General features: G+C 41.2%; 1 protein-coding gene across 3 annotated transcripts in view; it reads left to right on the plus strand.

Moving 5' to 3' along the window:
• The window catches only part of LOC136264625 (uncharacterized), a 144,995-nt gene that overhangs the window by 116,638 nt on the left and 4,281 nt on the right, over nucleotides 1–24,076 (plus strand). For all 3 annotated transcript variants that reach the window (XM_066059401.1, XM_066059403.1, XM_066059402.1), the window contains exon 25: nucleotides 6,129–6,175. In XM_066059401.1, coding sequence (XP_065915473.1) covers nucleotides 6,129–6,175 — 47 coding nt within the window. The remainder of the gene's footprint in view (nucleotides 1–6,128; nucleotides 6,176–24,076) is intronic.

Genomic DNA, 24,076 nt, shown 5'->3' on the forward strand with positions numbered 1-24,076 from the left:
AGGTCACCTATCTAAAATAGCTAATTGGCCAACTTTTAAATTCATTTAGTGAGACAGCCCAATTGTATAAAGCAACATCAAGAAATGTTGGCCTGAAGGTGACCGGCTTAGGACAGGTTCCACGGTACATCAAACATGCATTCATAATGCAATGGTCAAAAGAGAAAGAAATTGTAATAATCATATACTGCACTGTGCCGTGTATGTTAATCACCACTACTCTTGCCACTGGTATGGTATATTCATTTTAAGGTAAGTGAGGGTGGGTAATTCTGGATACTTAGCTTGTCCTCAGCAATGGAAGAATCCCACTATGGTTAATTGTATTACAACAAAAATTTGTACTGCAAATGCACCATTAGATAGGCCTTGCAACCATTATAGCTAAGTTACTGTTAACTTGTCATTAGAACATACTGCAGTTGTTTTAGGACTGGTACCCATACCATTAGTCTTACATGGCCAGACTACTTTTTTTCTCTTTGTCATTGGGTAGGAAGATAAAAGGTCTGGTCTGTTTTGATCCCCCAATTGTCTTGACCATCATGAGGTTACGTCACATGCATGTAGTATTAGTGACCCCATGCGCTTAAATTACATTGTGATAACTAGAAAATTTTATAATCATTGGTAGATTCCAATACAACTTTAGACACCAACTGGATTGTAAATGGTTCAACTATTTCATTACAATGGAAAGATTCACTAGGCTATACCATCAAGGTCATTGTTTCGTTCTCTCAAACTCATCTACCTATTCACACCAGTAAAGTTTCTACTCTAAGGGTTGCTTCCATCTAGAAATGCACTCTAATTTTGTAATTACAGAAAATTTAATTTGTTTTGTAATTTCCCTAGCCATATCACCTGTGCTGTCTGCTCTGTAACAATAATGTATGTACCATTGTGTCTGAGCATGGTCTGGGTAATTAAAAAAAACCGTCCATTCCTGTTGAGTTCACCTGGTCAGCTAACTCCAAATAATGCCTTCATTTAGTAAACCTACGAAATACGAATTAAGTAGCCTTTATATCTCTATTAGCAGGCTATGAACTCACAAGAAAAAGAAAAGAATCAAACCCACGTAACTACTCTCCTGGCTAGGTGCTTCGCTGTCATAAGGGTATGCTCCAACACAGATAGTTTGGACAAAAACCGGCATTTCCAATCCTGGGTATGTAGTATATATAATCTATGGTAGCTAGCACACTGTGGTCAGGAGAATAAGCTACTCCCAGTGGTGCAATATAAACACCAGTCGTATAACAGTATTATGTAATTGCATGGCACCAGCATGGTTTTCTAAGCTGGTAATTAACCGTAGATGTGACTGCTACAACAGAGTTAAAAGTTAGGAACTGACTGCTATATTAGGGTAAGTGACTGCTCTATTAGAGTAAATTCAATCTAAGCATGTCTGCAAAGTGACTGCTCTATTAGAGTATCTCAATTGTACAGTGTTTATAAGAGACTTACTTCCATCCTTCTTATCTTGCAAATGCCATTTCTCAGGCTGATGAAACCCACCATTAGTGGTATTTAATAAGTTGCCTGTAAACTACTAGCTCTGATAAAACATGTGTGACCTGACTACTTATTACTAACTCGTTGTACATCTGCTTTTCAACCTGTCATCTCTCTCTGATCAATGACCAAGCGAACATGTACCCACAATGGAACACAGGTCACATGCTAAGATGTTTTGATCGGCATTAAATAGAATCATTGCACATTTCTATCACCTCTACGAAAACAATCATCCATTATACGATTGTCTCATTGTTCAACATGGATTCTATTCCCGGTGAGTACAAAGCCTTAGGCCTTGTAGTTTTCTCAAACATTATTTATTAATTTATTAATTATTATTATTTATGACATAATTTTAACCGCATTCCTTATTATTCTTAGTACTTGGTTGTATAACTAGGCCAGGGGCACATACAACCAAGTACAATCATCAATGGGACAACCTACTAATGGGGTATGTTCAAACAGTGCATGGCCAACACAGTGTGTGCAGGTAGAAAAGACGCACAGTAATACAATTATAGAGGAAGGTATTAGTATGCAGTATGAATTCTGATTTTCCTACCATGGAGATGTGAGATTGCACTTTATATTGTGAGAATCATGGTATTGAATCTGACATCTATAAGCAGTGAAGCTTAAACATCCAACGAATACTTATTACATTAGTTTTATGCAATTGTACATAATTTGTGGTAATTACATGATATGTTTAAATGAGGATGGATCAGAGCGCTGGATTAAGACATGGCTGGAGTTGCCAAGAGCAGACCATGGTAAGATTGGGATAAAAGCAGGGTATTTTAACTGTCTGTCACCTACAACTGATATCTGAGTTATGTATATATTTAACATGAACTGGGTCATTTGTACTAAAAAAGTTCACATGATGCCATGGATATGCTGCAAGACAAAAAAATGTATTTGGAGAACAAATGTGGCTGAAATGCAATACCAGAATTTCATGGATATGTCAGTGTGCACAAGTATGTGGAGCATTGCTGATGGCAGCAGACTGTAGCTACATATAATAATAGCAGTTACAGGTTTTTGCAATTGAATTCGTTGCCTTTGCAATTGAATTCGTCCCGTTTGCAATTGAATTCGTCGGTATTGCAATTGAATTCGTCCCGTTTGCAATTGAATTCGTCGGTTTTGCAATTGAATTCGTCGGTTTTGCAGTTGAATTAGCCGGTTTTGCAATAGAATTCGTCGCGTTTGCATTACAATTCGTCATAAACAAAACGGCTCCAAGAAACCAACCCGTTCATTAAGAGATGAACTATTTATGCCTTGGAGAATTACACTTGAGACACTAGAAGGTAATTGAAGCTGGTAGTACGCGAAGTTGATAGCTGTCTGACAAGTTAATTAGCTTGCTCGCGAGTGACCACACCCATCGCGAATGGCGTAGTAGAGTTTGGAATGTTGTTGGAGAGGCTGTAGAGGAAGAATTATTGCCTTATAAAGAGTTGTTTACTACTGTTGTACTTGAACAAGTTCTTGTAGCAGCTGCTACATCATGTTTTCATGTTTGCTCCAGCTGCCATTCTTGTTATGGACGAATTTAACTGTAAAAGTGACGAATTCAATTGCAAAAGCGACGAATTCAATTGCAAACGGGACGAATTCAATTGCAAAACCGACGAATTCAATTGCAAACGGGACGAATTCAATTGCAAACGGGACGAATTCAATTGCAAAAGCGACGAACTCAATTGCAAACGGGACGAATTCAATTGCAAAGTCGCCGAATTCAATTGCAAAAACCTGTAATAATAGCAAGCACAACCATACACACATCAATTATCAGCCTAAGGGCACATTTAGTGTATGTCGTGTTTGTTCTCTCCATCAACATTCAGTATGTGGGATGCAATTTGGCAGTGAACATTTATGTAGTTTTCTCAGGGCATATCAGTAATTAGTCTGGGCACTCCTGGCACTAAAAGGCTTCAGGTGGAGAGCTATACATCATCACACAAACTTACCAGCTGGAAATTGCACCTTCTTTGCACAATGGCCTGCCAGGTGAGGCTTTCTCCCATCCCATACACGAGTGAAGGTACACGAGTGAAGGTACCCTACTAAAGAAACAAGACTATCAAAGTGTTTTAACCAACCTCCAGAAATTAGTAGCAACTTCCAATTATGTTGTTCAATAAGCGGGCATAACAACCACTTGTCTTCCAGTCAAAATAGTCGCTGTTGCTCACTTTCAAACACAAATGAACAGTAGTTTGCTTGTCTAGAATCCGCGTGGTCAATTAGTAGTGGGCGTCACATGCTAACTGTTTTGATTGACATTAAATAGAATCGTGTGTTTCTATCACCTTCATGAAAACACCCGCCCATTATACGATTGTCTTTTCATACAACATGGATTCTATTCCCGGTGAGTATGAAGCCTTAGGCCTTGTAGTTTTCTCAAACATTATTTATTTATTTATTCATTTATTTATGACATAATTTTAACTGCATTTGTATTATCTTTAGTACTTGGTTGTATAATTAATACTTTACAGTGGCCAGCACTGAAATATGCAGACCATCTGGCACAGGCTACTAGACTTTCTGGCATACGCTACTTATATTACATTACAGGCTGCTGAACAAAATTAGTATAGCGGTGTACCCCCAAAAATTGGCAATATTTTGCACTTTTTCATAAAACCATGAAACTTTCCACATAAATAGTACTCCTCGTGGCATGTAATTTTAGATATAGTGCCATCGCTGAGTTGACTGTTGGTGACTTTTACGGCCATTTTTGTACAGAAAATTGATCATTTTTGTCTTTAACTTCCTGAGGCAGTAATTAACTTGTTAAAACATGGTACCAAACTAAAGATCTTGCTGATAGTTGGTTTTTATTTGAAGTCAATAGGTGATTTCATTACAAAGTTATGAGTATTTTTATTAGCTGCAAAATTTGATAAATTTATGTATAATTATCTGCCCACAGGTGATTCACACCTTGAGGGCAGGCAAATTTATCAAATTTTGCAACTAGTAAAAATGATCATAACTTTGTAATGAAATGACCTATTGACTTCAAATAAAAACCAAGTTGTTTCTATCAGCAAGATCTTTTGTTTGGTACCATGTTTTAACAAGTTAATTACTGCCTCGGGGAGTTAAAGACAAAAATGATCAATTTTCTGTACAAAAATGGCCGTAAAGGTCAAATCAGCGATGGCACTATATCTGAAAATACATGTGAGGAATGCTATTTATGTGGAAAGTTTCATGGCTTTATGAAAAAGTGCACAATATTTTGGTTGTGCTGCTATACTAAATACACCTACAAAACACAAAACAGAGAATACTAGTGTATTCAAAGTTGTGTCATTACTTACCTAACCCTAAGGTATCTTCTTCATAAAAATGCTGTTCTTCAGTCTCCATTTTGATGTCAATCAAGTGTAACTCTACACCATATATGAGATATTTTCATACCATTGTTTATTTTGGTACCATGTGGTACAATTACGATGCTGAAGCGTCACCACTGTAAACATCTGTTGAGTGTTCCCATTCCCAACCACAATCAACTTTAACAAGTGCTGCTATATAACCATCCTGCTATGATGTTTCCACATTCTATCCTATCAGACTAAAACTCTGTGTGTTTGAAACACAGAGGTTCAGCTCATATGATCTCCACTTGTGAGCTAGGGAGGTACAATTTAATGTACCTACCTCTTGTGGGTTGCAGTGCAACTTTCACACTGCACCTAACTAACACGTACCATCATTCATATATGCATCTTGCTTCATCACATTTTACTGTACGTTGTACTTTGTTTAATGTTTCATTGTAGCATACATCCAGTTAGCTATTGTATTGCTACCTCTGTGACTGATCGTTATATCATAAATGGCTGGTGACTAATATTTTGATCTTGCTGCTCTGTGATCTTGAGTTAGATTGCAGGGCACAGTCATGCACCATAACTTTTTTGTTTAGCAAAACCGCTTGTTATAATGCAACTGAAAAAAATTGAGGGGTGTGGTCACTATTCCTGTAGCAAAGTCAGTCGTCATAGGTATCCAAGAGGCATGGTTGCCACTCTCTGCTTTTTGCATATAGTGAGTGGATAACTACAACAGCTACTTCTTACAGTAGTGTACGTACTTTATGTGGCATCTACATAAATAACTGTGTGCTCCTCTAAAGAAAATGTCAATATAAAATATTAGCACTTTGGTGTGATTTCCTTGTGTGAAGTAGACAACTAGTAGAAGTGAAGGCAAAAGCAAGACACAGAGGGCAGACTCTCTTCAGAGACCATTTTATAATTCTGGTGTAAAACATGTACATGTGTTATGCAGCTTAGCCTCTGGCTTGCTGAGCAAACCAAAAAGTAGGTTTTGGTGATTAAAAAATAATATTTTTATATACTAGCTTTGATGTTAATTATACAGTAAGAACTTCTGTGGACATACTTTAAATCATGGAGAATATTTTACGATGGATGTAGCATTGGAACTTTTGTGAAAGCCCTTTATTTTGAGGATCCCTACTACATAGTATGTTACTACCACGAATATTTGTAATGGAGTGTTGTATAGTATACGTATGTCTCTCCATATAGGACTTATCAATAAAACAACAGGTATTAAGAAACAAAGACAAGCCATTGTAAGTATACTTATGTACATGCTGGTGGTGGTATTGCTCCAGTATTTACAGGGGTGTGCAAGTATGCAAAAAAATTTGGAATTTTCTACGAGAGTAGGGACCATAGCACTTTGATAAAAAGTACTGAAACAAGCTGGATATTAAATTACAGTAAAACAAGAAATGTTATATCCCTATTGTGTTCATATTGGAAATGCACAGTAGGGATATATCACTTCTTATTGTTTTACTGTGATTTATTATCGTGCACTACTCCAGCTGTTTCAGTGCTTTTTATCAATGTGCTATGGTCCCTACTCGTGTTGAAAATTTCAAATTTTTTTGTGTAGTTGTTTGTTAACTTTTCTTGTAAATAAAATTATTATTACTGGTGAACCCACGTATACCACAACAAAAGAAAGAAATGGTGCCGTGTGCCCCCAGCTATCAATTATTGTCTGAAAAGTGAAGTATCCATTATGCTTCATTGTCAGCTATGTTCAACCCGTTACACAGCAGTACGAATCAAGAACTGCTTGAAAAGCACCTCTGCAATCAAAGTAGACACTGTGAAAAATACGGACGATTTCCAATACGAATAGAAGCCATCACGCGCTGCTGCCAAATCGACACCTTTTGCTGTCAGCAAAGATGAATGGGACACAAAGGAGGACACTGGTAAGTCCATGAAGAATGCACTGTATGTACTACGGTATGCCAAAAGGCACGTGTCTGGCTGAAGCAATGTCGAACAGTGAAAAAAAATCAAGCCTTTTGCCTTAGCCGTTATTGAGCTACACTTGTCAAACACTAAAAAATTCTGTTTAATAATTTTTTAAAAATCATAACAATTTGTTTAAAGCATTTTGGGTCAATCTGAAGGCTTGTTTGGGCTTATTTTTATCTACTTTATCGTCATCAGGGATAAGTGAGGCTGGTTTTTGGGTGATTTTTTTTCATGGGTCACACCTAAACTTTTTTATACAGTGCTATTGTACTGTATAATACTTTGTGAAACATTTGCGGTAATTAAACTGGATAAGTGTATGGAAAAATTTTAAAAGTGGAAAAGGAATTGTTGAAAATAGCTACATTGTAACAAGAAGGGAGTTGCTGGGGTGGTAATATAAACTATGAATCTTACATGTTGACTCAATCTTATACCAAAACAGCCAACAAAAGATGTTGCCCCTAAAAAGCCAGTATAAAAAACTGTGAAGTTAAAGATGGTGACCAATAAATGGCTGCAATATTATTAATGCTAATGATAACAGTGTGATCATTAGAAATAGTTTCCATTAACATAATTATAGCCATTCCTTGGCTACCACTTCTAAGTTTGCATTTTTTTCACTCTGCGATTCTTAAAGGCCACACCATTTTTTCACAGTGTGTCTGTTTTGATATAGATTCACAAAGCTGTCCTACAGTTGGCTGTGGGGCTTGCTTGTACTTGTCTTGTTATAGGAATATATAACAAAGTGGAACTAAAGAGAAAAGGTATTGAGAGTGATTATGTAATGCATTTTTTTGAATGAGTTCTATGGCTGTATCCTGATTGCACAATGTACTACTCTGCGTGGGCAGTTCAAAGGTGCTACCGGTGCCATAATTTGTGTATGGCACTGTGGCGGAAAGTGCACTGACTGCAGTGCAATATACAGGTATTGCACTGGGTGTGGCGTTGTACAAGTGCTGGCAGCTAAGACTACTATGACACCTCACTTAGTAGGTGGAAAGACACTTCACAATTCACTTGGATTTTTTTATAGCCTAACATATAAAAGTCGATTGTGGGGTCATAATGTCACCAAATTTCACTGCCCTAAGGTTTTGCATTTACCTAGACCGTTTTTCAGCTGCTTTTCTTCAAGAGAACAGTCACAGGCGATTGAGTTGATCACGTACGCTGAGCACTACAGGATGATTGAGAGTCAAACAGAGAATTCAGGTTAGTGGTATTTGCCCATAGCATACTGGCTTTGGTCAAACGCAATATTTCAGATGGCTATGGTACAGTGGAGGAAATGTCACCACAACATTTGGCTTGGCCACCCACAATTGATGTTAGAAACGTGGCCTTTATAAGAGATGCAGCTGTCTTACAGCTGTCTTGTGATACTCTCCCCACCTATTAGGTGGGTGGTACATAATAGTTATACAATGTGCACTCACTTTTGGGCCTGATGGCCCTCAGGCTTGTGCATTTATATCAGGCAGAGCACTGGTGCCTGTTGTATAGCTATATATATTACTAGCATTGGTACCTGCCCTATTAACCATTATCATGCAAGCTTAATAATGTGAACACTAAACAGCAGAATTGCATGTAAGAATTATCAAGACATGTGCAAATTATATAATGTTTAAAATACCTTTAAACCTAGTTAATGTTGAGAATGACAGCAGCACCAGACAATCCACCATAGAGTGTGACAGCAAATGGGATTGACGGGCACTAATTAGAATAGCTGTGCACTAATAGGAATAGTGACTGCGCATGCGCACTAACACGTGATCGAGAAGTAGAAGCTGATGCTAACGCTTGACAACAAAAACATCATGCCGACGAGATCGCAGTCAAAAACGATGCCAGCACAGAAGAAGACCCGGAACACGGAGACGACTTCGACGGGATCACAGTCGAAAAAGACGCCACCGCAGAAGACGCCAGTACAGAAGAGGAGCCGGAATACGGAGACCACTTCGACTAGCAAAAAGACAATTCCGCAGAAGATGCCCCCAGCTGGAAGCAAGAGTACTGCTACCGGTACGAAGAGGAAGCGTACAAATAGCGGCAGCAACCCAAGTCAGAAGAGAACAAAGACGGGGAGTTCTTCGGAAGCACGCCCTTTGACAACAGCCGACATTCCGAGGATAGTTGCAGCAATTGCTGACGCCCACTGGCGCGAGGTACCGGATGCAAGGAAAGGCAGCTGACGCACACGTAGGGATGGTAACAGCTCTAGAAGAGTGTCTTCGACAGCACGCCATCAGAGCCGAGACGAGTCACCCAGCAGTGAATCCCAGTCCAGTTCAGAGGAGGAAGACGCGGAGCATGAAGACTTTGGTAAGTAGTTGCACAACATACTGTACAGTCCTTTAGTATACAGTGTACCCTATATAATGACAACCTATATAGCATTCTATATAAAGCACACTAGTAATGTTTTGTGTGGTCTCGTGGTAGCTCTATATAAAGCACACCACATACAGTGGCTAACTATGTAAATGCATTAACAAACTTCACGGCAAGCTGCAGCACCAATACCTATATTGCACATTATGCTCCCTCGATAAACTGTCTGCATGCAGCCTGCTTTCTCCTATCTCCTTAGCCTTTGATGAGCTTCCTGATGGCGAGCAGATACCTCATGTTCAGGAGTTAGAGGATGACCTTATTAGCATTGACAGCTCCAGCTCAGGGTCTGTCTACTCATCCAAGAAGCTGCACCCACCAGTACTGATCAGCAACGGCATCCCCCCCCGTCCCCCTCAAAGTTGTGAAGCGGGTGGAAGAAGGTCTATTTGTGGAGATGGCAGAGCTTCATCCCAATTACCTGGAGTCAGTGGACTTCAACTCAGGTGATCAGCCCACAGGATCACACAGGCAACCCCCGGAAGTTTTTGACACTGTGGATTGGATCCAGTGCTTCGGCATATACATGGCCATAATATCTTGCTGTAAACCAAAACGCATCGCTGACTTGATCGGCTATCAAAACATTATAATCGGGGTTTCTCAGCTCTACCATGAGAGACAATGGATCCTGTATGACCGCCGCTTTCACCTCAAAGCATCTGCTTCCCGCACCAAACAGTGGTCTGTAATTGACATCACCATCTGGAACACAGCATTCCCAGACAGGGCAATCAGAAGGCACCAGGCTCAGGGCCCCAACATTCACCCACCTCCTCTCAATTACTCTCAGCGACCACTTCGCCAAAACCAGCCCCCTCCCAAGAAAATGGCAATCTGCTTAGATTGGAATGATAGCCCCAATGGGTGCACTCGGACAACTTGCCGTTATGAACACGTGTGTTACAGATGTGTTCACAGCCCCAAGGAGCAAGATAGGCAGCATAAGGCATCCCAATGCCCAGCTACCCAACGTGTAAACAAGCAAGCTGAAAGACGACCCCTGATGCCGTAAAGTACTCAACTTACTAATGACTGTGTTTTGTTTTTGTTTTTTTGTTTGTCTTTTTTTTCTGGAACTACTCTGCTTACTCGCACAGCACACCACTTTAGGTAGCTATTGTGTTTGTTTCATGGTTTCTTATTAAATTTGAGTATCCACCTAAATATGAAAAAGGCATGAGTGTTGCTGCATCGGCATGAGAATGTTAGATATCCAGATTCCATTAACACAAGCATGCACACATACATTTAGTAGCTACATACACATACATATATATACACGTATATATCGCCATCTTCCCCCTCTGTAGTGATGACAGAGGAGCACATTATTGGAGTCCACACTGAAGACGTGCGTTGCAACTATGAAAAATGGATTTCAGCGTGGTCATCCCACTTGGGCAGAACTCCAGCCACTGTAAGAGTTCCACCAGGGGCTACAGTAATCTCTACATCGCTGAGGGTAGACCATTGGAAAAGGATGTTGACAGACCACCCAAACAGGCCACTAGTGGATTTCTTCATCACTGGACTAACTGAGGGGTTTCGTATCGGTTTTAGAGATCAATCAACACCACTGAAGTCAGCTAAACGGAATTTAAGCTGTGCACTCCAGCACCCAGACGTAGTGTAGACTTATCTGACTGAGGAAATGGCACTCGGACGTGTAGCTGGCCCTTTTCCAAAATCCGTAGTCCCACAGGCACACGTCAGTCGGTTTGGGGTCATCCCTAAGAACCACCAGCCTAACAAGTGGAGGCTGATAGTCGACCTCTCTCATCCTATCGAGGGAAGTGTTAATGTAGGAATCCCAAGACGTTGTGTTCCCTGAAGTACATTACGGTAGACTCGGCAATTGAACATATCAAGCAGATTGGCCAGGGCACACTGCTGGCAAAAGTAGACATCAAGAGTGCCTTTCGCCTTCTACCGGTTCACCCAGCAGACCGCCATCTCTTAGCTATGAGATGGGATCAGCACATATTTATTGACACCTGCCTACTCTTTGGAGTCAGGTCCGCCCCCAAGTTATTCAATGTTCTGGCGGATCTACTGTCATGGATACTTGAACAACAGCAGGTCACACCAGTACTCCACTACTTGGATGATTTCCTGACGATGGGCCCCCCGCAGTCCCCCACATGCTCTAATTACCTATCTGAGAGCAAGGATATATGCTCTACGCTGGGAATTCCCCTGGCTTTAGAGAAGGTTGAGGGACCCTCAGATTGCTTGACCTTCTTAGGGATTACACTAGACTCCCAAAGCATGCAGGCACGCTTGCCCGATGACAAGTTACAACGAATCCACCTCCAAGTTGCTTCCTGGTTAACTCGAAAGAAAGCCACTAAAAGAGAGATACTTTCATTGGTGGGCCTTCTACAGCATGCTACTAAGGTAGTATCCCCAGGGAGGACATTCTTATCCAGAATGTACCGCACAGCAGCTTGCCTCAAGCGTCTGTCTTATTATACCCGCCTTAACACAGCCTTCCAGTCTGATTTAAGATGGTGGCACCTCTTTGCCTCTTCTTGGAATGGTCGCAGCTTCTTCAATTGTTCTCTCCCTGACCACGAGATACTCACCGATGCATCGGGAACCTGGGGCTGCGGTGCAGTCTTTGGGACTCAGTGGATGCAATTGGCGTGGTGCAACGAGTGGTCACGAAGGGACATCATGACTAAGGAGCTTGTCCCAATAGTTTTAAGCTGTGCCGTATGGGGGCCTTTACTATCTGGCTACAGAGTAGAATTCAAGTGTGATAACCGGAGCGTTGTTGATTCTATTAACAAAGGTTCTTCCAAGGAACCAGTTACCATGCATTTGCTGTGATGTCTCTGGTTCTTCTCTGCTCATATCGACATCAGAGTAGTTGCTTCCCATATCCCTGGAGCAGTAAACATTGCCGCGGACCAGCTCTCAAGAAATAAAGCAATGGAATTTCTTCAGGCAAACCCTCATGTCTCCAGAATCCCTGTGACGATGCCAACACCACTTTTAAAACTGGTATCACCCCAAAAGCAGGACTGGACTTCACCTTCTTTTCTGTGCCACTTCAAGCGAACCATGAACAGACTGCAGATCCACTCCTAGTGATCTGAATACACCAGACAAACACCTCACACATAACTCAATGTATGTTATAACTGTATACTGCACTTAGCCTCATGGTGTCTTTGTTCCCAAATGTATGATTGCATACTGTTCATTGAGAATGTTAATAATAGAATGTATTAAGTGCACACTGCTTATTCAGAATAAATAAATTTAAAATAAAATAAAATAAAAATGCATAAGGGCACACTGTCATGGGGAATGTTTTAGATCACTGCAGGTCATTCACCTATAGGTGGCCACCAGCAGAATACCCACATCCGTGGGCTCCTCAGCAAAGCCCAAAAGCTCCTGCAAACTGGCTTGTCCAAGTCAAGCAGATCCACCTACATGGCTGGTCAAAGAAGATATCTTCACTTCTGCAAGGCAGCAGGAATTAAGCCACTCCCTGCATCCGAAGGTGCTCTGATGCTGTTTACAACACACCTGGCAGTTTCCAATGTTTCCCATGGAACCATTAAAGTGTGTTTATCAGCAGTTAGACACCTGCACATTTGTAAAGGACTGCACGGCCATTTCAGCCAACAACTGACACCCCGGCTTCACCTCATCTTGAGAGGCATTAAAAAAGCGTCAGGCTGATGTTCACTCAAGGAGGAAGCGTCTCCCAATCACCACTCAGCTACTCGGAAAAATCAGACATCTTCTGTCTAAACAACCCACCTATGACAACACCACCCTGTGGGCCATGTGCTGTCTTGCCTTCTTCGGCTTTCTAAGAGTCAGTGAATTCACAATCCCCTCAAAGGGCTCATACAACTCATCCCGCCACCTCTCACTTCAAGATGTCACGGTCGACAACAGAACCAAACCCCGCCTACTTCAACTGTTTCTCAAGCAGTCAAAGACGGACCCATTCAAACAAGGTGCACAAGTCTACGTCGGTGCCACCGACACAACTATTTGTCCAGTTAAAGCAGTGCTATTTTACCTGGCAAGACGAAACAGTCGCCCAGGCCCTCTTTTCATCACCAAGGAAGGAAAAGTCTGGACAAACTCTATGTTCCGCTCAGCTCTCCAAAGCCTTATGGGGAAACTCAGGCACCACTATAATACCCATAGTTTTCGTATAGGAGCAGCAACCTCGGCATCACTGGCAAACATCTCAGACACCCACATCCAGATGCTAGGTCGCTGGAGAAGCAATGCCTTCCAGCGATATATCCGGCCTCCACCCACTGAGGTAGCTAAACTCTCCAAGTCAATTGCTACTGGGAATCAGTAGTACAACTAAACTACACAAACAGTTTTCTTTCGTTAGTGTATACATACTATGGAGTTACCCAAGTGCAGACTTCAAATTGTATGTATGTACATAATAATCATGTAAATATAATACATGTTATCAGTTGTGGGTGATGCCATACCTCTGCATCTGGATACCAGGCACTCACACAGGAACTTTGATACTTGGGTAAAGGAAACACCTCCTCTCTATGTAGTTACGGAGGGTCTCCTTTTGTGGCTTAAGGGAAGGTACTTGGCACACAGAATGCCTCTGGATGCCAAATCCCTTCCTGGCCCAAGTATCGAGAATTGTTTCAGAAGTTTAGGGCCTTAGATATTTGACCTCAAAAACTAGAAAGAAATAATTTTAGGGAACCAAACATGGCAATCAGGGCAAAGTACATTTACCAAACCACCACCACAAACATCAGTTTGTGGGAGGCGAAGAACTTCTACTGGACTGACATCTTAGGAGCAAGGGCACATAAGAAAGGTTAGTCAAGTGACCAACATTAAATAATGTTTAAAATACAGCACCAGACAATCCACCATAGAGTGTGACAGCAAATGGGATCGACGGGCACTAATTAGAATAGCTGTGCACTAATAGGAATAGTGACTTTGCGCATGCGCACTAACACGTGATCGAGAAGTAGAAGCTGACGCTAACGCTTGACAACAAAAACATCACCCACCTCCCCCTCCCCCTCTTCATACCTGCTGCCATACCTCTGGCTCGGTAGTACCAGAACTGCTATAAATCAATCAATCAATAATAGCAAATAAAGCAATTACAATGTGCTTCTGATATCAGGACCTCACACCTACAATCTGTCATGGGGTACACTGTTACAAATTTATGTTTCCATATACCTTTGCTCAATAGGTAATTTTATGCTGTGTATTGCCACCTTACTGCAGATGCATATGTGCATATATGTATGGCTAACTTGTGTTGTATTCATTAGCTACAGATTAGGCCACTCAAACAGGAGCATTGATGTGCGACTCCCCAATGGGTCAATGTCAGCTCCTTCAAAGGTGGTGTTAATGGGGCCGCTCTCAAGGAGCACCATCAATCACCTTGTCTACAGAGAGCTCCAGCCTAGCATTTGTGCTGTCTCTCAGCTGGAGTGTTGGCTCCATGCTCCTTCATGAGCATGGGTCAGCTCCACACATGTCAGAGGGTGCATCAGCATGCTGTCACATGGTGGCAATGCTGGTCGTGCCGCTCTGACGCAGAGCTTACCCACAGCTCTAGCTGCACTTGCAGCATCTCCATTCCTGATAGGAGGAATGTGATAGTACTGCGCCCAATTAGGACGGTTCCCATATACTTATAAGTATATTGCCAACGTAGATGTGGCTTAAGGGAAGGTACTTGGCACACAGAATGCCTCTGGATGCCAAATCCCTTCCTGGCCCAAGTATCGAGAATTGTTTCAGAAGTTTAGGGCCTTAGATATTTGACCTCAAAAACTAGAAAGAAATAATTTTAAAGAACCAAACATGGCAATCAGGGCAAAGTACATTTACCAAACCACCACCACAACCATCAGTTTGTGGGAAGCGAAGAACTTCTACTAGACTGACATCTTAGGAGCAAGGGCACATAAGAAAGGTTAGTCAAGTGACCAACATTAAGTGGTGCTGTCCTATCATGCAGGCACTGTAATAATGTGGTTAATAAAGAGCATTTAATGCATTTATTCATAATGCTGTTTACACTCCTCCGCTTTTAGCTCAAAACGCCTAGTTGGCATCATCTAGAGTATAGCAACGAGGAGGATTATGCACTCTATCGGAATGGCACAATTCTGGATTGGTTGTTGTTGAGCTAGGAGTAGCAGGGGTTAATCTAGGGGGGGGGAGGGGGGGGGGGGCACAGGCCCCCTCTGGGTTAGCTATTGCCCCCCCTAGGTTTATACCTAAAGCCTTGAGAAATGGAAAGGTTTAATTGATCCCAAAGTTGTATAATCCAATGGTCAATATTCAATGGCATCACAGTAAAATTTCACCAAAATTGAGTATATTTACACCTAAATTTTCAAAATTTTCCTGGGGGAGCATGCCCCCAGACCCCCCTAGAATCCGAAGCGACTTACTTCGCCCCCTCTAGGTTAATATTCTGGGTTGAGCCCTGAGTAGGATTAGTGGATGTGGAGGGAGGTAGAGGATGGCAGTGGCAAGAAGTCATCATCATCATTCTTGTTATCATTTAATTCAACAGTAACAGTTCTAAATCTTATTTGATCAGTGTGCTTCTTAATAAGTTGGCCATCACTTGTAAAAGAGACCGGACCTTGCACATTATGGATTGTACCAGACAACCATTTGAGACCATTGTTGAAGTTTCTCACAAAAACTAAGTCGCCAACTCGAGGATTATGAAACTTAGCATGGTTGTCATGGTTCTTCTTCTGAGCTTGTTGTCTACTGTTAACTCTTGTCTGTTAAATAAGGTAGGAGTTAATTCAAATGGGACCTAATACATCTACTGAGTAACAATTCTGCAGGTGAAACATCTGTGGAAGAATGAGGTGTGATTTTATACTGAAATAATAGTCTAGCAACTCTGCAATTGATAAAAGCCTTGACAGCTCTCTCAACCAGGCCATTTGAGGGGTGCCACTCTGACATGATGGATGCCATTCTTCTTTGTAAACTCTGCAAATCCTTTGCTAGTGAATGCCGTTCCGTTGTCAGAAACTATGAGTTCAGGTAGTCCATGTGTAGTGAAGAGGGTTTTCAAGTGTTCTATGGTAGTGTAAGATGTTGTTGAATTCACCACCTGAGCATTCATCCATTTGGAATACGTATCAACGATGATCAGAAACATCTTTCCACAAAAGGAACCAGCATGGTCCACGTGTACTCTTGACCACGGTCTCGGAGGCCATTTCAGGAGTGTAGGGGTGCAACAGCTGGGATGTTTTGGTTCAGCTGGCAACTTGGAATGCCTTCACTCTTTCTTCTAGCTGCGGCTCCATTCCTGGCCACCATACAAAACTTCTTGAGAGTCCTTTTGTACGGGTGATTCCAGGGTGGCCTTGATGAAGCTCTTCCATCACTTTGGCATGGCCTGCTCTTGGTAACACAACACGATTACTTAAGAGAGCACAAACCAGCACGTACACTTAGGTCATCTTGCCTTCTCTGGTATGGTTTCATCTCTTCATCATTACTATGTGTCCAACCTTTCTGAATCATGCTTCCATTCTCGCCAATACAGGATCATTGTTAGTCCAGGTCTGTATCTGTGAGACATTGATAGGAGAGCTTTGTAGTGTGTCCATGAGAAAAATAGTTTCTCCTGGTAGAGTTTCTGTACTAGGGTGATCTGGTAATGGAAGGCGGCTCAGCACATTTGTCCTTTCCTGGCTTGTACTGGATTCTGTAATGATAAGCACTCAAGGTTAGAGTGCATCTCTGAATACATGCAGAAGCCAAGGTAGGAATTGGGCGTGTTTCTGAGAAAATGTGCTGCAAGGGCTTATGGTCTGAACAAATTATAAACTGTCTTCCAAACAAATAAGGTTGAAAACATCTTACTCCAAGGACTATAGCCAGCCCTTCTTTGTCCAGGTGTGCATACTTCTGCTCAGCTTTTGACAAAGACCGGGTAGCAAAGGCTATGGGTTGTTCTTGGCCCTCTGCAGTGCAATGTGATAGCATGGCTCCAATGCCATATGGGGAGGCATCACATGACAGCAGTAGTTCTTTGGTTGCATCATAATGTACCAACTGTTTGTCTGATGTCAACTGCTTTTTTTGCCTCATCAAAAGCTCTCTTCTGTGCTTGACCCCATGACCAGTGTTTGTCTTTCTGTAATAGAGGATACAATAGAGCCAATGTGCTTGCTCAATTAGGCAGGAACTTGCCATAGTAATTTACCAGTCCCAGAAATGAATGTAGCTGAGAAACATTGGTGGGTGCTGGTGTTTCCTTAATAGCTCAGACTTTCTCTTCTGTGGGTTGTAGTCCTCCTGCTGAATTCAGTGTCCCAGATAGTCAACTGATGGTAGTAGAAAAGCACACTTGTTCTTCTTCAGCCTGAATCCAGCTGTTTCAAGCTTGGTCAGTACTTTATCAGAAGTAGCCAGATGTTCTTCCTCAGTAGCCCCGTCAACAAAATGTCATCCAAATAAATGGATACATGTGAAATGCCTTGGAAGAGGTTGTCCATGGTCCTCTGAAATATAGAAAGAGCAGCAGCAACACCAAAAGGTAGTCGGTTGTATCTGTATAGGCCCCTTGTGGGTGTTTATTGTAACATACGCCTCTGAAATTTTTCTAATGGAATCTGCTGATACGGTCCAGCTTTGAAAAAGTTTTGCCTCCTGCTAAGGTAGCAAATAGATCTTCCACTCTAAACATCTGGTTTGGCAGCTTGATTAATTGTCAGTTTATTGTCTCCACTAATTCTGATGGATTTGTCTGGCTTCATCACAGGGACTATTGGTGCTGCCCATTCTGACATTTGTACTAGCTCTATCATCTTCTGTTGTTCCAGATGGTCCAGCTCTTGGTTTTTAATGCATGTGGCACTAGTCTAGCTTTGTAAAAAAGATGGCTTGGCATTGTCACAGACATACAGTTTCGCTGTAATTCCTACTGCCTCTCTCAATTCTTCATTAAAAATTGGAGCGTGGTGTTCTAAGATCTTGGTATATGTGTGGAGACTAAAGTTCCTCCAAAACTGGCTGCTGCTGAGTTGACCACAGTGACTTATTTGTCTTCTCACTTATGATGGACAAGGAGGTCCTGTGTCCATTTTCATAGGAAGAGTCTGTTAGTTAAGCTGGAGTGTCTCTAATAGAGGCTTGCTTCACTTCACCTGCATGTTAAACATTGAGTAAGTGTCGGGATCATCACTCACATAGTTTTCTGTCTTGTCCATGTCTACTTGATGAGTCCTTCTAGGCTTTTCATTAGGTTTACAGGTCTATTACTTCATTGACAAACTTTTGCACACTTTGGATAAGTGTCCTTTCTTCTGACAAGAGTGGCAAGTTGCGTTTTTGAATCTAGAGATGGCAGAAGAGTGATTCCCCCACAGCGGTAGCACAGATTCTCTTGGACGAAGTGGGGCGGGGCTCAAGCAGCTGGGCATCTTTGTTGATTTGAGTAGCCAACTTTCACCATGGTTGATGAGTCCTGTTGCTGCTTCTGCTGTAGGTCTTTTGCTCCTTGTTCTGCTGTTTTAACAGCTTGAGCCATCTCTAGCACCTTCTTTAATTTCAGGTTTGGCTCAGCTAGTAATCGGCATTGAAGACGTCCATCTGAAATTCCACACACTAGGTGGTCTCGAAGCATGTTTTCCAGAGTTCCTTCGTAATCACAGTGTTCTGCCAGTGGTCTAAGCTTGGCCACGAACAAAGAATTTGATTCACCAGGCTTATGTGAGCGAGTATTGAATTTAAACCGCTGGATGATCACTGATGGCATTGGCTGGTAGTAGTCTCTCACCACCTTCACTATCTGGTTGATAGTCTTTTCGGTTGGTTTGCTTAGTGCTACCAGGTTCTGGATGCATGACTTGATATGTAGACGCTCCGATGCCACTCAGGAGGATCGCTCACTTCTTGTCTGCAGACTTGACGTCATTGGTAGTGAAGTACTCAATGAGTCGCTCCATATAACATGTTCAGTCCTCTGTACATGAATCAAACTTGCCATTTGCACTATGGGTTGCCATCTTGTTGCAGGTTCAGTCAGTCAGTTTTAACTTCGTCACCGGTGTAACATTTGCCACTCATAGGAGAATAACTCTTAGAATGAATAACACAACAAGTGCAACTATATTTATACACATAAGAATACAAAAATAACCAAAGGTTGAATGGCAAAGATAAATGAATTATGGTACAGGCAACAGCATATGGCTAGAAAGCTGCAATACAAGTAAAGTGAATACAATCAATTGGGTTACAAAACTGAAGCAATAAATATACAGGTGGAGTCCTACTAAAATAAACAGGTGCTGTGTGCATACTAATAAAATAGTTCAGTTCATTACACTCAGGTAAGATGCAGTAGTCTCAGCCTTTGCCCAGTATTCCTCAGGTATAATGCCGTACTTGAGCCACCATATATAGTATTTGCAGACTCCATCAAGGTCCCAACAATGCCATTTTGTGCAGGCGAATATGGAGTTGAGAGCTCATAATGTATTCCTGTAGTTTGTAGGTAGGCTTTAAACTCCTTCAAGAGGTGCTGTGCACCTCTTTCTGACCACAGGGTTCCAATTGAGTTGCCACACTCATCATCTTGTGAATGTAATTGTATCAATAGTGTTTTCTTCTTCAGTAGATATAGGCCTACTTACGTACATCACTATGCACATACTGTAACTTTCTTACTAATCACATTTATCACACTGACTTAAAAGGGTTTTTAGCTATCTTTTTGTCTCAAGATCTTCAGTTTTAGGGATCTTCATTCATGTCATGAGTAGTGATCTGTTCAGTTGACCTTCTGTAAATGACCTAAATGCTTATGCTACAGGTCAACAGTGCTTCTAGTTTTTGGGACACCAAACCTGAAACACCAAAACTCAGAACAAACTATACCAGAATACTGTCTTGCTCAGAAGGGGCTTGCTTCTAATGTGCCACTCTTTCCATAAACCTAACACTTGATTTCTCAACGTTGTCCTTTGTAGCAGCTGCTCTAACTGCAGGAACACAGTGCATGGTAACCTTCTTAGGGCTATTCAAAGTAAAATCCACAGCAAGGTAGATGTAAAGGCCTTTACTGTTTGGCCATCTCATAGACAGGGCTTGTTGAAGTATACATAATTTCTCTTACTGGTGTGATGATCCAGAGTCAACAATCCACCCCCTAGAGTCATATGACTGAGATGATGCTCCAAAATGTTTTCTCATCAGCCTCACATTCATGAGATCCTGCTAATCACCTTGTGTGCTTGGGTTTGGAAGTCTGCTGATTTTTTGGGTAGTCCCTACCTAAAGAGACCAGTTACTCCACACTGAAACACTGGTGATGTTTCCTACCCTTATCTGACTGCTTTCCTTGTCCTGTGCTATTATCTATATATATGTACGTATAAAAGCCATCTGAAAAGCCGTTTGTCTGACCGTTTTTAAGTTCACACATTCTTCTCACCAGTTACTGCAAATATCGAAGCGGTTTTAGCACCAAACAAAGTGCTCATTATTTAGTAATAAGCTAGCATTTAAGCCTCTATAACTACCGTCATTTGTTGTTTACTGTGTGTTTAGTGCAAGGTTGTAGAGGAAAAACTCTCTTGAATTCTTTCTGCAAACCACATGCAAACTGCAAGTAAACACCTATGCCAGTCAACTTATGCATACCTTTATAAGATGGTTTTTAAGGCTGACTTTTTATGTTAGACAATTGGTTTAGTAGTAGGGCATGTGATTTGTAAATGCAAGGTCCCAAGTTTGAAACCATATAGAGGCTATTTTCTTTTCCTTTTGGAAACCTTTTTGGTGCAATCTTTTTTCCTGCTACATGAACTACCACACATTGTCCAGGGCACACTGACTTTTTGTGCACAAAGTACACTTCATTTTTTTGAGTGCAGTGTAAACACTTTGACATCAATTTATAATGTTTTTGTATAGAAATAAGAATAATTGTAAAGAGCTCTTGCTGGAAATATGTGAGACTATATGTTTATATAGTAGATTTTGTTTCAATATTGAATGTGTATCCTTACCATTGTCACTAACTGAAGTAGCGTAAATGTAGGGAAATGAAATCCTTCATGTATAGGGCAGGTTTAATTGAGGATGCTCACTGGTATTGGAAACCATTTAAGTGCCAGCCCAGAAACCACATGTGGCTGTTGCATCATAATTGGCATTACTATGCATACTTGTAGTATCTGTGTTAAGCGCCCATGTTTTGCACCAGAGAACACGAGGAAGAGCAGCATGTTTTTTATTTAAAATTGTCACTGAAGTGTTAGCAAATGATTGTCTGATGGATCAAGAGCTACACTAGCATGAATTAGTCTAAAAGTAAGTGTTATTTAAGGCGACAAGTGCGAACGCACGTTTCGCTTGTAACCAACATGCATTCGTGCCTTGTTTTCTCGAGTGATAGGGTATGCTGGTAGTTTGTATTGTAATTGTAAGCTGCTTATGTAGGGGACTATGTTACCAGCTGGAATCACAAGGCATTACAAGCTGCTGATGATGGCGTGCCTATAGTCTGTTCACGTTCACCTGAGCTCTCGTTTCTTGTTAATATCTGTTGTTACAAGGGCCAGCTGCCCAAACATTTAGTAGCACTGTGAAGCCATTTAAACGCCAGAACTGTTAATCAAAAAACCGCTTTGATACAGGCAAAAACAAGTGTGTTATGAAGTTTCCCATACATTTAGTATGGACAGTTCAGGCGTGTAAACATGTTTACAACATGAAAACATGCTTGTTCCAGTACAAAACCATTGAGAGTGAACACATGTTTACCTCTTTGATATTACTATATTTGGCGGGGCTCAGGTGAATGCATACCACCTGTAGCCTGTAACGTAACCTATCCAAGAGTGACTTGCTGGAGACTCCAGGCATAGCAAGAAGCTGTTCCTGTGTGTGAATAAGAGAAAACAGAGCTTCTTTGTGTTTAAAACAGCATTTACGACATGTTATTTTGAAAAGTTGGTGATTGCAGTTAATAGGAATTTGTTTGGTTATTATATCAGTAATATTGGGCGCACGCAATCTTTGTACATGTCTACTAAAAATAAAACTAGTTTTTGAGTGATAGCCGTAAAAGCTTCAAATTTTGCATGGAGATAGGCAGATAAATTTTGTACAGGACTATGAAAAGATTTTGTCTGTAGCAGTATGGCTTCCCGAGTAATGGCTATGGAAACGTGAGGCTTTGGTTAGTGAAACACACTTTCAGTGCTTACTTACATTGATATGGATTAGTACTGTTCATAGACATGTGAGTTGTAACCTTAAAGGGGCAGTACGCCTAGCCATACAAGTGCCGAAACCATACAAGTGCCGAAACCATACAAGTGTCGAAACCATACAAGTGCGACAACCATTTGATGCTGTTTTACGTAATTACTGAGCAATTGTGGTTTGGAAATGAACAACAATTCTCACTTCCATACAGCCTGCTACAATGGCTTGGAATCATTTTGCTGTGAAACTACATGTCTAAACAGGTTATTTACGCCAAGTAGAAGATTGTAAACAGTGTAAATGCTTGAAGGTAATGCAACGGCACGAAGCGCTTGGAAATGTAGCCACAAGAACAGCAGCGCCAGCCCATTGTAGACTGTTAATTAACTCAACAGGCTTGTTTACTACAAGTTCTTGTCAGTGCAATAATCGTGATAACAGTACAAGCTTGTACCAGCTGCTAGAGCCTGGCTGAAGTGGCTGTTTGCAATCCGCATGGGGCGAGGCTTTATGGAGCAGTCTTTATTCACTACCAAACAACGATGTGAGCTGCAGGAGATATACCTTACGAGTAAAACAGTACAAGTTTATACCATTACCATAGCTTTGTTTACAATTATCCCATTAGAAGATCACTACAAGTTTGCCATTTCGTGACGTGATGTAATAAAACGCAACAAATTATCATGTCATGAACATATTTTACGGGATGTGGAATTAGCACTTGTATGGCTTGGCGCACTGTCCCTTTAAGTATGTTTAGCGTGATTTCCAGCATGCTAGTGGTAAAGATGAAAGACTAGTTTTGATTTAAGTGCTCTGGAAAGAGACTCACGTAGGTATAGAATGGTAAAGGCTAGCAAAATTCTGTTTGGTTTGTGTTGAAGAGAAAGGGAACCACTACCAATATAAGTACCATATGGATTCATTTTACATGTTGTCTGGTTATAAGAGACAGTACAACATCACACCTTGTATGGCTTCAAATATCCGTGAGCACCCTTTACTGATAGGTACAGGATGTAGTACTGCTGGAGTGTAGGTGTACTTGCAGTACATTACACAACTTTGGTAACATACAGTTGGATGTGCTTGCATGGGTTAGTATGCTGTGTCTAAATAGTCAGCATGACAAATATTGCTTTAAAATGAATGAGTATATCATTTAGTTTTTTCCAGCTCTAATTACACTGTATGTATATAAGTGTATTGAAGTGTAGTGTTTCCGTACAAGCCAATAAATTCCTGCACTTATAGGGTGACTTTGTTTCAGCATTATATATATATACTGATATCCTACTATAATTAAAATAGTGTAACTATGGGGCAATGAAATAGGGCAATGAAATCCAGCACATACAGGGCAGGATATTAGCTGTTGCGGTACTGCAGAAGCATAGGTGTGTTTACAGTAAATTACACCACTTTGGGTTGGATGTGCTTGCATTGGATATCATATTATTATGCTGCATGTGTCCAAATAGCCAGCACGACAACCATTGCTTCAAATTTGATCCCATTTAGTCCAC

Source organism: Dysidea avara, chromosome 8 (assembly GCF_963678975.1).
Source record: "Dysidea avara chromosome 8, odDysAvar1.4, whole genome shotgun sequence".
In the NCBI taxonomy this organism is placed as follows: domain Eukaryota; kingdom Metazoa; phylum Porifera; class Demospongiae; order Dictyoceratida; family Dysideidae; genus Dysidea; species Dysidea avara.